The sequence below is a fragment of the Eschscholzia californica genome, unplaced genomic scaffold (genome assembly GCF_041429995.1).
Source record: "Eschscholzia californica isolate CP2 unplaced genomic scaffold, dmEscCali1.0.p SCAF_5, whole genome shotgun sequence".
In the NCBI taxonomy this organism is placed as follows: domain Eukaryota; kingdom Viridiplantae; phylum Streptophyta; class Magnoliopsida; order Ranunculales; family Papaveraceae; genus Eschscholzia; species Eschscholzia californica.
Genome location: NW_028238472.1, coordinates 48,095,120 through 48,110,657, shown reverse-complemented (window position 1 = coordinate 48,110,657; position 15,538 = coordinate 48,095,120). Strand labels below are relative to the sequence as shown.

The window sequence follows — 15,538 nt, the reverse complement described above, 5'->3', positions numbered from 1 at the left end:
AGCTTTTCGACTATAATCATCAATTAGGTGATGAGTCATGAAAATGTCTCATCTGAGTCTCTTAACTTGGGCTAGTTAGACCGATTCGAGCAATTACTCTGATGATTTGTTTGTTTCTCTTGTCTAGGTGTCTTCTACGGAATTAAGCGCGAAAAACGGATAAAGATGGGAGAAACGCACACGAGGGGGCATTTTGGTCATTTATTGAGTTGGGTGATTTGTCCACGTCTATATTCGGATGAGAAGTAGAGCCCGAGACGAACTCAATGGCGAAAGAGGGAGTCAAATCGGAGTTCGGACGAACAAATTAGGCAAAGTTGAAGTTTTGGTCAAAATCGGGTCAAGTTGTGGCTTTTCAGTGCCACGTGGCGTGCAAGCTGATGCTGTGGGATAAATTCTCGGTACCCTGGTGTGCGCAATGGGTAATGACCGTCTCCACTCTAAGCAATCATTCCATGTGTCGCGAGACATGATGTTAATTTAGGCCCGCGCAATCTAACGTACAGAGAGAGGGAAACATGGATTGGACGACTGAGCTGTCTCTCCATCTTGCCTTGATATACCAGCAACATAGCAAAACCATCCACTTTCTAGGAGTTGCACGGGATTGGCCAAAATAGTGGGGTATCTTCCTTAACCTTTTCAAAAGGGAAACAAATTAAGTGGGTATTATTTTGGGAAAGATTCTTCACTGCCATTTCCCTTCTTCTTCAAAGTCAGAGAGAGAAGCAAAATATTTCCCTTTTATATGATTACCATTGAAACAAGAGAGAGATTTAGGAAGCTTATGGAAAGGTGAAGATTTTCATGGGAGATAGTTTCTAAATAGAGATAGAATGAGAAGTCTGATTTTAGAGATACTTGAAGATCACATTGATGTGGTGATTCTTAGAGAGAGAAACTCATAGAAATTCTTTGAAGATTGAAGATTTTTATCAAGATGGAAGGAGGATGATGGAGCTTATGGAAATTTTACAGAGAAGGAAAGAGGGATTGAGTGAGATATTTTAGAGAGTACATACAGAGATGATTGGACAGAGAGCTCGGTTTTGGGACATCATCTCTCACGGCTGAAACCAGAGAAACCATTAAACATCTTCCCACGACAAGAGTAACAGGGAGATATTATTTAGAGAGAGATAATTACTGTTTTCTGTAGAGAGAGAAAGATTGAGTTCAATTCATAAAATCAAGTTTAAATCATCTTTTTCTTCTCCTTTCTTTACTGTTTTGATTAGAGAGAGAAAGGGAGAGTTACATTTCTGGTTTATAGAGAGAGAAATAAAAAGTTTAGAGGAAGAAAGAAGGAGAAACAGTAGAGAGAAGAACCAATCGAGGAAAATAATTTTCTCACCAGGAAATCGTTTCCGGGAAGACGAGAAAATTATTTTCCCTAAGGGTCTGTTTGGCTGCACAGAGGGAAATTTGCGAGAAAAAGGTGTTTTCTTCTCCGATTCTTTTTCTTTCTTTAATGTTATTATTTCTCATTTATCCCACGATGATTATGATCTCTTTAGTTATGTGTAGCTAATCTTATTACTTAGAGTTAGGATGAAATCTTGATTATGTATGAGTACGTGGCCTCTTTAACACAACATCTTGAATGAGTTTTAATGTTACCAAGTTTAAACTCCTCACACTTGGCTCATGATATCTCTTTCATTAGTTATTCTTACATTTTGATGTTTCATATTTAGACTTAAAGTCTTTAATGGTTCATGCTTAGGGTTTAATAGATAATAGTTAAGTTTCTTGTGTGAATGTGTTGGATTTAACGTACAAGTTGCTTATTAGGTCTTAACAAATATAATATTCCGAGGTTGGAGCAAGTGGTTACCAATTCTTGAGTTATAAAAAAGATTTGAGTTATTAGGTCATAATATCTACATATTAAGTGGGATTCCGAAGCTCTAGGTTGTTTCCTCTACAAGTTTCTTGATTATTTATTTATTCATTGTTTAAGTAGTTTAGTAACTTTATTATTTCATCACAAAATCAAAATCTGAAGAAAATCCGAATTAGTTATAGGAGTCAGAATAGATTGGCTTAGTCTCTGAGGAACGAACCGGTCTTACCGGAACTATTACTTGACGCCCGTATACTTGCGGGTGGTGACCTATTTAGGAAACTTTTTAGGCCCATCATTAGGCACATCATATACTTCTTTCCACTATTTGAAATTGGAGAAATCGGACCACATAAGTCAGCATGAATGAGTTCTTACCTTTGAAAGGCATTGCAGGGTATGTTAGAGATGAAAGTCCTTAAAATTTGGGAGTTTGTTAATAAGTTACCTATTCTCTGGGATAGTCCTATTCTTTAGAGTAGTGTAGTTAGTATTTGAATTCTTATCAGTTAGATTATCAAGTCAGTAGCTACCTACGTGGGCTGCTAGTTTTTCTCTTTTTCTGTTTTGTAATGGTTGTTATAAATAGCCGAAGTAGTTCATTAATAAAGTAAGTCATTCAAGTCCAGTTTTGTTGTGTTCTTACTCACATTCTTCTTGTGTTCAAAAGTTCTTAACATTCTGGTATCAGGGCCCAGGTAATAACAAGTCTCGGCCCAATAACTATTGAAGTTTAGAGTCAATGTGTGAGGGGGAGATTGTTAGGTTAATCCCACATTGGTTGTGGAAGGGGCATGGTGTGTGTTAATAAGTGTGGGATAAGCCTTATCTCTTGAGCTAGCTTTTGGGGTGAGAGAGACCCAAGACCACCTAACACTCTCTTCCTACCATTCTCTCTCTGTCTTCTCCGATTAGGTCGCCGACCGGAACCATGAAAAAAAAAAATTCACTCACTCACTCTCTAGAAACATAAACAGTAGGATTTTCAAGAAACATACTTATTTAAGAAAGACCCCAATCAACAGATATTAAATGTCGTTCAGATGACAACATAATGTATATCAATATCTTCCGCATTTTGGGACACGAATAAGTATCTCCTGAACTCAAGAAAGTACTGATTCAAATTTCTAAGACCGGAACTAGCTCAACGAAGTTTCACACCAAGAGCAAAAAAGGCCGAAACACTGTATATAAGGGACACATCTGGATTTTGGATATGTATTTACTGAGGACTTTGACTGGAGTATTTTCCGAAGAAGGTACTGGATAGGGTTAGGGTTAACACAAAAAGGACCGGTGCCTACATAGTTGGTTGGTTCTAATAAAGAAAAGAGCGATTGGACCTCGTGCTAACAGAGGTGGATGCAAACAGTCTTTTGGCCGGGTGCCTTTAGAAGCACCCTTCATGTAATAGTTTGCACCTAGTTGTTGTCTGCGATCTTACAATTTATTTGTTGATTTTCTTATTACATTGAGACACCTAAGTACCCAACAACAACTTTTTCCACTATTATGCTCTCTATGGCGACGAAATTTTGGACTAAAAATGAAGATGCCACGTAGAAGGTGTTTGATTTTTTAAAACACTTACATTGTAAATTGTATGTCGTTTGTTTTCCATCACTTTCAAAAGTAATCGTCTATTTTGACCTTAAAGTATTTAAACGTTAGCACTTAGCCGTTCATGTTTTTAGTTAAAAGAAACAAATAAGATTTATGTATATTTATACTTTTTGATAATTATATAAGCTATACATGAATCCAGGGGGTGGGGGAGCTTGCAAGTTGCTGTAAGTCCCTTAGACGGGTGCAATCGAACTAAAAATCTGGTACGGGTTCGGGTGTGTAGCCGGTGTAAAGCTGCCACCCCAACCCGCCCATATTTTCCTAATCATATGGGCGAGTACTGTCTGTTAGCTTGCAAGTTGTTGTAAGTCCCTTAGTCGGGTGCAATCGAACTAAAAATCGGGTACGGGTTCGGGTGTGTAGCCGGTGTAAAGCTGCCACCCCAACCCGCCCATATTTTCCTAATCATATGGGCGAGTACTATCTGTTAGCGGGAATCGGGTCCCTATTAGTAACAATGGGTCACGGATACCCGCAGGCAGATTCGGGTCGCAAGACTTTTGCCCACCTAGCATTTCCCCTTCAAATATGTTACCTTGTTTTTTTTGTTGAAAGGGAATACATTAATATAAAGAGTCTATTACAATAAGTTAAGACGAAAAACATAAATACAAAAAGTAAAGAAGTACAACAAAATATCACAACTGAATAAGTGCATAGTATTACTTCGGTTTGCAGACCAGTCTTCATTGTGTCGCTTGCAAGGCTTGCAGCTCTTCATGAGAAATATACCATAATTAATCTTAAGAAGCCTTCTGGTAGCTATAAAGATGAACCTCATATCTAACTTCTTGTAACACTTGAGATGGATTAAACATACACCCAAAATCTCCGGAAGAGACGAGGGTGTCTGCAAGATGGAATCAAAGGATGATTCCGGGGTATCCCGCCAGTATTCTCCATATACAGAGATCATATCCGATCGAATTCTACAATGTAGAAGCAGTTCAGACACCTGGTAAATGGGATCGCCGTCATAGCCCGAGTATAAATACCCTGCTAATCCGACAAAAGACCGCAATTCAATTGCGTAAAGGGGTGGAAGTGAACATGTTACAGAACTTGGAATAAGATCAGTTAAATCTATAAAACCCCAAAAGCCAATATAATCAACAAAAAGTGAGCTGGAAGATAAGTAACATAAGCTGCACGTCGAAAATGGATATTAATATACGACGTAGAGTGCCGACCGGGGTCGAAGGGAAAGTTTAGATGAATGTATTTTATTATTAATCTGATAAAAATACAGAAGTGTCTAGCATATGTACGATTAGTGTACCTAAACTGAAAACGATGCAAAATCGGTGAAACTAGAATAGATACCCGATCTAAATGATCGTAATTAGATCGACCACATGAAATCTTTGTATAACTAGGAAAGGATGTATGATTGTTGCAGGCATAAAGGTTCCACATAACAAGATTGCAAAGAAAATATAAAATAAGGGTTTGATCATAGAGGGGTATGAGTCGGAGGAGAGAGACCTCCATTAGATGATCCAAAGCTCGATCACTGATAGAAATCAACTTAAAATTCGAGACTCAGGGGTGCAAAAAGTGAAATCAACAGTAGTCTATGGCTATCTTTTCTCTAACACTAATTAGGCTCACATATAGATAACAGACTATTGATCTCTGTTGTGATAAAGTGATCTATCTACGCTGATAAAGCTTATAGATCGATTAAAGGAGATTCATGAAAAATAGAATGATGATTCAAACCCTAGGAACAAGAAGTACTTTACTGTAATCACCGGCCAAAATGAAACTAGATCTAAGAAAATAAGATGGACAATCGAAAGACACAGACAAAGGTAGAGTTTTAGAGTAGTAGAGATTATCATCAGTAAACTAGAGATTTAGATGATAATAGATAATAAGTAACAAGAAGAAGGATAAAAACTCCCTGGAAAAGTGATGAACTAGTCCGATAAGAGTCGTTTAGACGTCTCCAAGATGCATCCTCGTCCTTCAGAGGTAGTAGAAATAAAACAAACACATCCTATTCGGTTGCTGCTTGATTTCGAGGTTTCGTCTTTAGTGTGTTGTTAATGGCTGCCTTTGCGTGCTTCGGCTATGTTGTTGCTCGTCCCTGAAGTTTGTGATTGGAAGATAACTATTGGTGGTTGATTTGTTTTTTGGATGGGATTAGTTGTTTGGGTGATTCAATTGGCTTGGGGGTATTAATTAAATGCTTGTGTTTGGTGGATTTTTAATGATTGCATGTATGTTTAGGTTACTGTGTTTGGGTAATTTGGGTGATGAGATGAGGTTCTAGGGTTTGGTTTGGGGAAAAAGAGAGGGAAGAAACGAAGGTTAGCTGACGTCAGCCGGGTGTTTCTCTCTCCTCAAAAACCTCTCATAGAGTTTCATGAAATCATCGTCTATTCTATTCAAACCTTGTTAATCTCAAATATTGTCTTTGTTCTTGTTTGTACTTTTCCTAATTTCACGTCTACAAGTCCAAGCAAATGGTTTAAATACAGAAAATAATATACTTGGACCATGGTTGGCTTGACTCTTGAGAGCCAGGTCAAGGTCTTTTGCTAACGAAGTTAGAAGTTTTGTGGAGTCCGACCAAGTAGTGACTATGACAAGCCACGTCATCTTATAAAGAGACTCAAACATTAATGACGCATACAAATGATGTATATTTGTTTCACTGTTTAGTTTCTCCCGATTTAACATCTTTTTACTATGTATCTCTTTTCCGTATTTCTAATTATGTAAAGTTGCAACTTTATACAAACTTATAAATACTTGTTCCATCTTTTTAGTATGTTTCTCTTTTCTGTATTTCTAATCACGTAAAGTTTTCACCTTGCTTAAACTTATACCCTTGAAGTTTTCCTCTACTCTCCCCCTATAAATTATGTGTATTTGAACCAAAACTGATTATGTACTAATCCGAATTAAGGAGTGAAAAGGGTTTAACAATTTAAATGGCCAAACTTCAACAAATACACAATTTTATGTTCATATTAATGGTAATCCTTCATATTCTTTCTCATGAATCTTGTGAAGGAAGAATAGTTAACAAAGCGATAATCAAGACAATTAAGGTACTAAATGTTTATTTGTTGGGTGTTTAATCAATTACTTAGTTGTACCTATTTCAGTTTAATCATAATACATCCCTTCTGCATCTTGACAGGCCAAAGATGGTGAAATTATCGATTGTTACGATATGTATAAACAACCAGCATTTAAGCATCCTTTGCTTCGTAATCATATCATTCAGGTTTTTTATTCTAACAATTAATTATCACTTATTCTTTAGTGCGTAAGAAAATAAAACTGTCATATATTTCAAATTTTATATTAATAATATAATCTTTTATTATTTATTGGATTTCTTTTGTTGAACTTATGATTTATTGGATTTGTTGTTATAAAACAGATGACACCGAGTTCATATCCAGACGGGTTTACAATGGAAAATTTTCAAAGTGAGGTTAAACAAACATGGCACCAACAGGGACGATGTCCCGAAGGAACTGTTCCAATTAGAAGAACTATATTATATAACAATGGTCAAAAGCCTCGAAGGATGAATAGCACGTTTACCAAATTGGAGAGTTCACCTACACAGGGGCACGAGGTAATAATCCAAAGGCTGCGGCTTTAGAAATAAAGAAAAATCTTCGGGAATAAACATGACGGACCTTAATTTTAAGCGACGGCCTAATCTAAAATGGGCATTGACTTATGTTACTTGATTAAATTCTTAATAACTAAATTAATTAGTTTTCTTATGTTACTTGATTATTTTATTTACACCTATGAATTCTCAAGTCAAATTTGAATTAATTAGAAGTGGTGAACTTACATGTAGTATGCAATAGTGGACGTGATGGGAAAAGCATATTACGGAGGAGTTGCCAATATTAATGCTTGGAAACCTAATGTAGGAGAAAGTTCAGAAGAAAGTATCTCACAGATATGGATCACTGCCGGTGGAGGCAACAACATGAATACTGTAGAGGCTGGATGGATAGTAACTCCCTAAACCCTAATCTATCTCCACATTGTATTATCTTGTAGTATATTAACTTGTCAATTGTCTTAGGTTAATCCAATACTATATGGCGATTACAGGGCACGGTTCTTTTTGTATTGGACGGTAAGTAAAACAAAACTCCTTCACTCCCAAAACAAATTTAATTTATGGTGGTATAAGAAGCTAGAAACAATTGTCTAGAATGGGAAATGAAAGAAAGGGTAAGAAGTTAGAGACGCGACAACAACCCCTAGTTGAAGTAGTAAGAGGTTTAACCTTCTAATTTAGAGGTCAAAGATCCGAGACACACTGACATTTAGAAAATAAAAAAATTAAAGATGTGGTATGTTTTGAAATTTCAGTTGCCCCGTGAAAATATAATATTCGTGATTCTTTTTAGGAACGTAAGGAGAAAAACCAAACAAATCTAAATAGAATCTGGTGCTATGACGTAGTTTGCTCAGTACGCGAAAAAAGTTTATTACAAACTTTTGGAATCGGGTGTTATAATGTCGGTTGCCTTTGTGTTCTTTTTTGTTGATCCAACGATTCATTCAAACACGGTTAACAAAATTAATAAAAAAATTAGTCGTCAATTCCAATTTAAATATCACATTAATATAGATGGTTTTTTTTATTTCAGATTGATAATTATGCAAAAACTGGGTGCTACAATGTACTTTGCCCAGGATTTGTACAACGAGACAACCGATTATCTCTTGGTTTTCCTCTAGAACCAACATCCACATACAACGGGCTTCAGTACGAAGCACAAATTCAGATATGGAAGGTAATTCGATTTTAATCTCTTACTAATCTCCTTGTGAAATAATTAAACTTGCATAAGAATAAATCGAAGGATCAAACAAGTACTGAATATATAGAATTACATGAGAGGCACTTTACAAAAATATATAGAATTTCATATTCCTTTTTTTTTTGTTGAAGCCATTTCATATTCCTATTTTTTTTCTTTGTTGAAAGATATTCTTATTCCTAGTCTTAAACCTTTCATACGACATGATTGACGTTCTTTATATTGTGATATGAAATAAATATTGCAGGATAAGGTAACAGGAAATTGGTGGGTCAAGTATGGAAGTGTTGTAATAGGATATTGGCCAAATTCTATATTTACATCTCTATCTACTGCAGCAGACAGAGTTATTTGGGGTGGAGAGATTGTAAATAAACAATCCAACGGTCGTCACACAACGACTCAGATGGGAAGCGGTCGCTTCCCATCTGAAGGTTTCAATAAAGCGAGTTATTTTAGAAATCTCCATACGGTCGATGCAACCAATACTCTGACAGACCCAATCGACATCAGAAAATTGGTAACAAATCCAAATTGTTATGATTTGGCATTTGGAACCACAAACAACACCAATGCTGGTTACTATTTCTATTATGGAGGTCCTGGTTTATCCACAATTTGTCCTTGAATATCCATGAGTTATATAAACATGTGATAGGACATGGATTATAAATATGGCGGTATAACCTGTGGACTTCTAGCTCTGTGGTTGTCTACTTCCTTCAAAAATAAAAGAGAGATCTTAGATGTGATTGTCTTCTCGTATCGTATAGTATAATTTGGTATTGTGTAATTTTTATACGATTTTTTTTTATGAAGGAATTTTTATACGATTGAAAACATAAATTATGTTTGTGTTCCATCTATATGAAGTCTCCAAATCATATGATATAATGTTGACTAAACGTCATGTACTAAAACGTAATACCCCTTCGAAAAAATTTGGTGGAATAAATATCAACTAGACAATAGAACATCATGAATTGCCTAGTATATCATGTAATAGTGCACCACTAGTTGTTGTTTTGTTTGCGATCTTACAATTTAGTTGTTGATTTTGTGATGTCGTTCATACACCCCAAGTACTCAACAACAATTTTTTTTTACTCTTAACTTCTATATGGCAATGAAATTTTGGACTAAAAGTAGTAAATGATATCAATTGTAAATTACATATAATTTTTTTTCTTTTGTACATAAATCAGCAGACTTTAAGAGACCTGAACCCAATTACAAGCAATCAAGACAAGGCAAGAACGCCGAAAACAAGAAGTCCCGGCCCTAAGGCATACAAACAAATAAAACAAAAAAGAGAAAACACTAAACAACCAAGCAAAAACTGCTACAATTTTATCGCACTCTTTGTCTCACAATGCCTTGTTGCTCATCTCGAATAATGTGTTGGAATTCCATGCCAAGGTCCCATGGCCGAATATAGTTTTTTTTTCTATCGCTATTAAGAGTAATTGTCTATTTTGACCTTAAAGGATTTAAACGTCCCCCCCAGCTAGCAGACCCAACAACAATATCGGGGCTTCCCAATTTTATGCGGGGGACTATTAGAAATAGGGCGGCGACTGCTGTCTTTCCCTTCTCTAACCTAAATTCGCGCTCATTTCATTTCAGTGAGAGAAAAAAAAGAGAGTTTTTTCTTCAATGGCGTTTTTACTAAAATCCATCATAAAATCATCTTCTCTCTCTTCTTCTTCTTCTCACTTAAAATCATCAATAATTTCTCTTCAATCTCGTTCATTTGTCAAAGTTTCAGCAAAAGAACAAAAGGGAAAAGAAAAACAACTGAAAGAAGAAAAAGTGACAACACCAGAAGTGGAACCTGATTACTCAGATGACCTAGTTTCTGGAATAAGTCGACCATTAGCTGATATTCTCAAAGAACTTAACAAAAGAGTACCTGATTCACTCATCAAAATCCGTTCTGAAGATGGGTTTTCCATGAAATACGTTCCTTGGTAAAACACCAACTCTTTATCTTCTTCTTTCTTTGCACTTGTTATGATCTTCACATTGTAGAATTTTATATTACCTAATTTGAGAACTCCCCCAATAGATTGATATGTTGTTTAAACCCTAGACTGAACAAGAAGTGAAAAGATGAGATCGAGGGAAATTTTAGGGATTTCAGTTTGAAATATAGAGTTTTCCTTTTGCCTCACTCTCATCTTGAACTACTTTTTATAAAACTAGTAGTTGCTAAATTTGGGGCATGATAAAAAAAATTTGGAAGAGGGTTTGTTAAACCTCTAGATTTTCTGATTGGCACTTCATTTCTTGTCCAAGTTTACTTGGCAAAGGAGCTAGAATTTGGAGAGCATATATCAATGAAAGCGCATTTTCCCCAATTTCTTAGATCGCATTCAAATTTCAAATCAAAATATAGTGTTCCAGAGTATATTACACTATTGTAGATCATATTAGCAATGTTTTGTTTGTTACACGGACGATGTAACCTGAGTACATCTTTGGTTCTATTATCTGGTATTTTGGTTTATCTTTATTTTTGTATATATACATATACAAATTAGGGATATGCTACAATCTCCTAGAGTTGAGTCTAGGTCTCACAAATTTGTATATCTGGTAGTTTGTTACACGGATGTGTAAGCTGCTGAAACCAAATACGAAGTACGGAAATAAATAATCATGTGTGGATAAGGAACATATTGCTCATATTGTTTTGAAAACAAACCACCCTGACAGTCTTCTAGGTACCGGATTCACAGAAATACATGCTTAACCACATTAAGATAGTACTTGTGTTTGACTAAGCAGCAACTCGTGAACAACCAACCAGCTGGAATATGGTCTCGACTCTCGAGACGATCTTATATTCAGTATATAAATAGTTATTCAATGAGTAGATACCCTTAGTTGGTTATGTGATGACCTTAATTTGTATCTCCAATCTGTTGTCTCTTTTAGATACAACAAACAAGAAATCACCTTAATCATAAACATTCTGCCAGGTTCCTGTAATATTGAACATCCCCATCATTTTTTTCTTCAACTTCAATCGTTGAGTAAAATCTTTGTTAAGCTACGTAAAGGTGAGTCTTGTTCACAATAGTTTGGTTTTGCAAGAGTTTATGGGAAGAAGCTTCAATATTTTGTCAATGTTGGTTACTTGGTTCATCAGTCTCTCAGTTCAGATTCGATGCCCATCTTCGTCCACTTATAATTCATGGACCTGATTATTATGTTTTTGATCTTCTAAACATTTAATCAAGGAAGTAGTAGATTGAGTTCATTTTAATCATTTAAATACTTGGACACTAGCAAGAAGATCTTCTAGTTTTAATGTGTACTATGTGTTTGTTATATTTTTTGCTTACCGATCATCTATCTTTTGTTTTTTGCAGGCATATTGTGAATAGAATCATGAACTTACATGCTCCAGGTATGGTTGAGAATATTACGTTCCAGTAAAACTCTTTCTCACAAATACAAGTTCTGTCACTATTTCGAAATTTGCAATTTTATATTCTATTTCTCTGTGCTTTTAGAATGGTCCGGTGAGGTTCGGAGCATCACTTATTCTGCTGACGGGAAATCTGTATCCGTTGTATATCGTGTTACAATTTATGGGATTGACGCCGAGGTATGGCTTTCATTCTATTCAATATTGATATATGTGCCGGGTGCATGTATGGTATGTTGAAACTGATTTGTGGTTAACAATTGAAGTACGATAAGTTATCTAATGATTCTAATTTCTAACCAATGAGAAGATGATGGCAACCAACATCTTTTATTTCAATAAAGATAGAATTTTAGTTGTATCGTGTTCCTACTTATCTGAGTTTCTATGCTATACTCACCTTCTCAATTTTGACAAGTAATAGGGTTATTTTTAATGTTAGTGGAAGTGGGTCAAAATGAATATATCTAAATTCTGGAGCATCTTGCGTTTTCAACTTCTAATTGAGTGAGAACATATCTTTTACTCTTACTTTAATGGTCTCTGCTGTCTGGAAATGCTGCTCTGGGACATGAAGAAAATATTGTGGGTCAATACAATCTGACCCAATTGTCTTTGTTAGGTTAGAGTGTAACCTAATTTTAATGACCCAATCTTTCTTCTTTTTACAGTAACACCCTTGTTAGGTTAGAGTGTAACCTATATTTTTTCTCAATATATTCATTCGAAGTTTCAAAAAGAAACACCCTTTTCATCTCCACCTTCATTTATGTCTTCATCTTTACCATCAACACCTCTGACCACCACACTGCTACCGATTACCACCACTCCAACCACCACCAAATTTTCCCTCTCTCTCTCTCTCTCTCTCTGACCAGCAAAAGTTGAAGCAAAATCAAGAAAGGGAAAGATATTGACCAATAGTCGTCCTCATCGCCCGCAACATTTTCCATCATGCCCCAAAGCTGCACCCTATAATACCATATAAACTTCGACTTGTGTTTCCGTTATTTAAACATCAAATAAGGTGTTTATTAGTTACTAGTTACTACCACTGTATATTAGTACCTTATTTCACAGCAGTCAATGCCTTTATGGGTACGCTGTTACAGGAATCTTGAAGTTGTTGTTGCTGCTTGCTTTTAAATATCATGCCATAACTGCATCCTCTGTATTTGATGTGGATATTAGTGTTGGCAGGTTCAACTTTGTGATTTCGATACATAGTCATCATTTGTGTTTTTAGATTATTCTGTTCATACTACCTCAGTAGCTTCAGTTTTGGCGCTACTTCTCAACTCTCATAACTATCAACAAAATATATAGTTGCATATGGACTATGATTTTGCCGATCAGTCGGTTCTAGTTTCAGTAATAAGCAATAAAGTTCTACCCACTGGTTCTTGTTTTTTTTCTTTTTCTTTTTTCTGTAGTCCTTCGTTCGCTTCATTTAATATTTGAGAACTCTGTCCACAATTTGCGTGTCAATAATCTCTTTTCCTTTACATAAGTGAATAACTTGAATTTAATTTTTTACTAAGGTTGATGTCTACAAAAAATTATTTGTACTGCAACTTCTAATATATATCTAGAAATGCTTTCTGATAAACACTTCAAACTCGCTCTCCAAAAAGAAATCAAATTAGATATATCTTACTCGGATTTCTTTCGGTATTCGAAACAGATTTTCAGAGAATCAACAGGAACTGCATCTGTCAGCGACACAAGTTATGGAGATCCAGTACAAAAGGCAGAAGGCATGGCATTTCGTCGAGCTTGTGCACGTCTGGGTCTTGGTCTTCATCTTTATCATGACGATATGTCATAGAACAAGAAACAAAATTTCAAGGATAAGACCTCTTGCTATGTGAATTTTCAGACTCGTCCGATCTTAGTAAGTTACAAGCTTCCATGAAACTAGATAAACAGCTTGTGATTGATTTTGAGGCATGTAAATGTGAATTTTGTTGTGTTGGAAAGTTTGTTTCTATTTTGAATACATTCAACTGAGTACTTAGAATTATGAGAATGTTGAAATGTAGGCATGGTTACAAAATTTGCATCTTTTGGATGGGATGAGTATTTGCAAATATTTAGTACCGTATTGTTGCAACTTGCAATTCGATAGGTGGACCTAAAGGGTGGTATTGTTCGAATTTGAGATCAACAGAGAAAACTGGATCCTTCGTTTCCTAAGGAGGAAATCATCTTTTAGGATCGATTAATAATTTGGGTGGCTGACTAGATTCAAGGTAGCCAGGTTAAACATTTGTCGTCCAGCACGATAGAGAGAGGTCTTCTTTCTCGTTCCTGCGAAGGGGAACTTGGTCGAGTAACTCGGCACAACCAGACTCGGACATGAGAAGGTACAAGATCATTTTTCCCAACTGTCTTGGTTCTTTCACGTGAAGAACCATTTGTTTGTTTTGCCCATTGTCGGAATTTAAGATTTTGAATCACTCGATTAATTGTTATTTAAGTTAATAAATTAGTAGAAGCTATTCTTTTGGTTATTGAAAATTGGTTGATGTAACTAGGAGACCGAAAGTTAGAAAGCAAAGTGTAATAAGAGGCTGAAAATGGAACAAGTAAACGTGAATGTCATTTTCATACAAAAATGCATTTCTTAGCTGCCTACTTTAATTTCAGTTCTTCAACCCTAATTGACAAACAAGTTTGACTGTTGGATAAGTACAACCAATAAAATATAACTAAGCCAATAGGAGTTAAAATGAGTCGAAACCATCATCAAATTTTAATACATCGTGAGGATGAAATATGTTCATAAATGCTATCGAATTGTTTTGTGAACACTCTATACTCTCCTACATGCTATTGTATACACCGATAATAACACACTTTTAATAAATAATGAATTTATGCCTCTGAATATCCACAAAAGTCTGATAAGATACTTTAGAGACGGAATGACTAAAAAATATAAGGGTTATTTCCCTAATGACCCCCAACTTTGTGACCAGCTTCCCGCCTGACCCCCTACTTTACGAGAAATACCCATATGGCCTCCTTTTTCCGTTATCTTTAACGGTCCGTTACTCTCTCTCCTCCATCTCATTTTCTCTCTCTGCCAAGTCACCCATCACGCCACATCATCATCTTCTCCGACCTAAGTCGCCGGCCGGCCAAATTTTCGGCCGGCGACATTCAAATTTTTTTTTTTATTCTCTCTCTCTCTGTCTAAAAAAAAAAATTTAATATTCTCTCACATCTCTCTCTTTCTCTAAACTCCGGCGAAGGGGATTTCCCTTCGCCGGAGGTCTGTTCGTGATGAACAGACCAGGTCTGTTCATCACGAACAACAGATCTGTTCGTGATGAACAAACCTCCGACGAAGGGAAACCCCCTTCGCCGGAGTTTAGAGAGAGAGATGTGAGAGAATTTAATTTTTTTTTTTTTTTTAGAGAGAGAGAGAGAAAAAAAAAATTTGAAGGTTGCCGGCCGGAAATTTGGCCGGCCGGCGACTTGCCGGTGAAGTCGATGATGTGGCTGGTTTTATCAAGGTGGCAGAGAGAGAAAACATGTTGGAGGAGAGAGAAAAGAAATGGAAGAGAGAGAGTAACGGTGTTATAACGGAAGGGGGCTATATGGGTATTTCTCGTAAAGTTGGGGGCTATTAGGAAAATAAATGTTGTTAAAATTTAAGAAATTGGGTTTAAAGAAAATAAATTCCCTATAGAATTTGATATCTTATAGATGTCCTTAAGAAGAGAAACACTATCTATCTGGCAGTGGTACCCGCATGGAGTGGAGAAGTCTGAGGCAGCATGTTAGTCGCTGGCCCTGCAGCAG

The 15,538-nt window shown here is 36.1% G+C and overlaps 2 protein-coding genes across 3 annotated transcripts; both read left to right on the top strand.

Moving 5' to 3' along the window:
- The first annotated feature begins 6,372 nt into the window (after nucleotides 1–6,372).
- On the top strand, nucleotides 6,373–9,098 carry LOC147539974 (protein neprosin-like). Its single transcript, XM_086642676.1, has 7 exons — nucleotides 6,373–6,537; nucleotides 6,630–6,716; nucleotides 6,876–7,076; nucleotides 7,311–7,472; nucleotides 7,545–7,598; nucleotides 8,119–8,265; nucleotides 8,540–9,098. The coding sequence occupies exons 1-7, from the start codon at nucleotides 6,418–6,420 to the stop codon at nucleotides 8,918–8,920; spliced, it is 1,152 nt and encodes a 383-aa protein (XP_086498802.1). The 5' UTR covers nucleotides 6,373–6,417; the 3' UTR covers nucleotides 8,921–9,098.
- A 703-nt stretch (nucleotides 9,099–9,801) lies between these two features.
- RAD52-1 (cobalt ion binding protein) lies at nucleotides 9,802–13,784 on the top strand. 2 transcript variants are annotated; one of them, XM_086640498.1, is made up of 4 exons: nucleotides 9,802–10,262; nucleotides 11,670–11,707; nucleotides 11,814–11,908; nucleotides 13,413–13,784. In XM_086640498.1, the coding sequence occupies exons 1-4, from the start codon at nucleotides 9,949–9,951 to the stop codon at nucleotides 13,554–13,556; spliced, it is 591 nt and encodes a 196-aa protein (XP_086496624.1). In that variant the 5' UTR covers nucleotides 9,802–9,948; the 3' UTR covers nucleotides 13,557–13,784. The 2 variants fall into 2 exon arrangements, 1 of the variants encoding a protein (XP_086496624.1); XR_015225214.1 differs by having other exon boundaries at nucleotides 9,849–10,262; nucleotides 11,814–12,792; nucleotides 12,999–13,784.
- Nucleotides 13,785–15,538: the final 1,754 nt, after the last annotated feature.

What these genes read in the sequence shown, in the direction of transcription:
- RAD52-1 (XM_086640498.1), top strand. Translation starts at nt 9,949, where the DNA reads ATGGCGTTTTTACTAAAATCCATCATAAAATCATCTTCTCTCTCTTCT. An exon ending in TCCATGAAATACGTTCCTTG is followed by an intron (nt 10,263 to 11,669) that starts GTAAAACACCAA and finishes TGTTTTTTGCAG; the next exon opens with GCATATTGTGAATAGAATCA. An exon ending in CATGAACTTACATGCTCCAG is followed by an intron (nt 11,708 to 11,813) that starts GTATGGTTGAGA and finishes CTGTGCTTTTAG; the next exon opens with AATGGTCCGGTGAGGTTCGG.
- LOC147539974 (XM_086642676.1), top strand. Translation starts at nt 6,418, where the DNA reads ATGGCCAAACTTCAACAAATACACAATTTTATGTTCATATTAATGGTA. An exon ending in CGATAATCAAGACAATTAAG is followed by an intron (nt 6,538 to 6,629) that starts GTACTAAATGTT and finishes GCATCTTGACAG; the next exon opens with GCCAAAGATGGTGAAATTAT. An exon ending in CTGTAGAGGCTGGATGGATA is followed by an intron (nt 7,473 to 7,544) that starts GTAACTCCCTAA and finishes CAATTGTCTTAG; the next exon opens with GTTAATCCAATACTATATGG.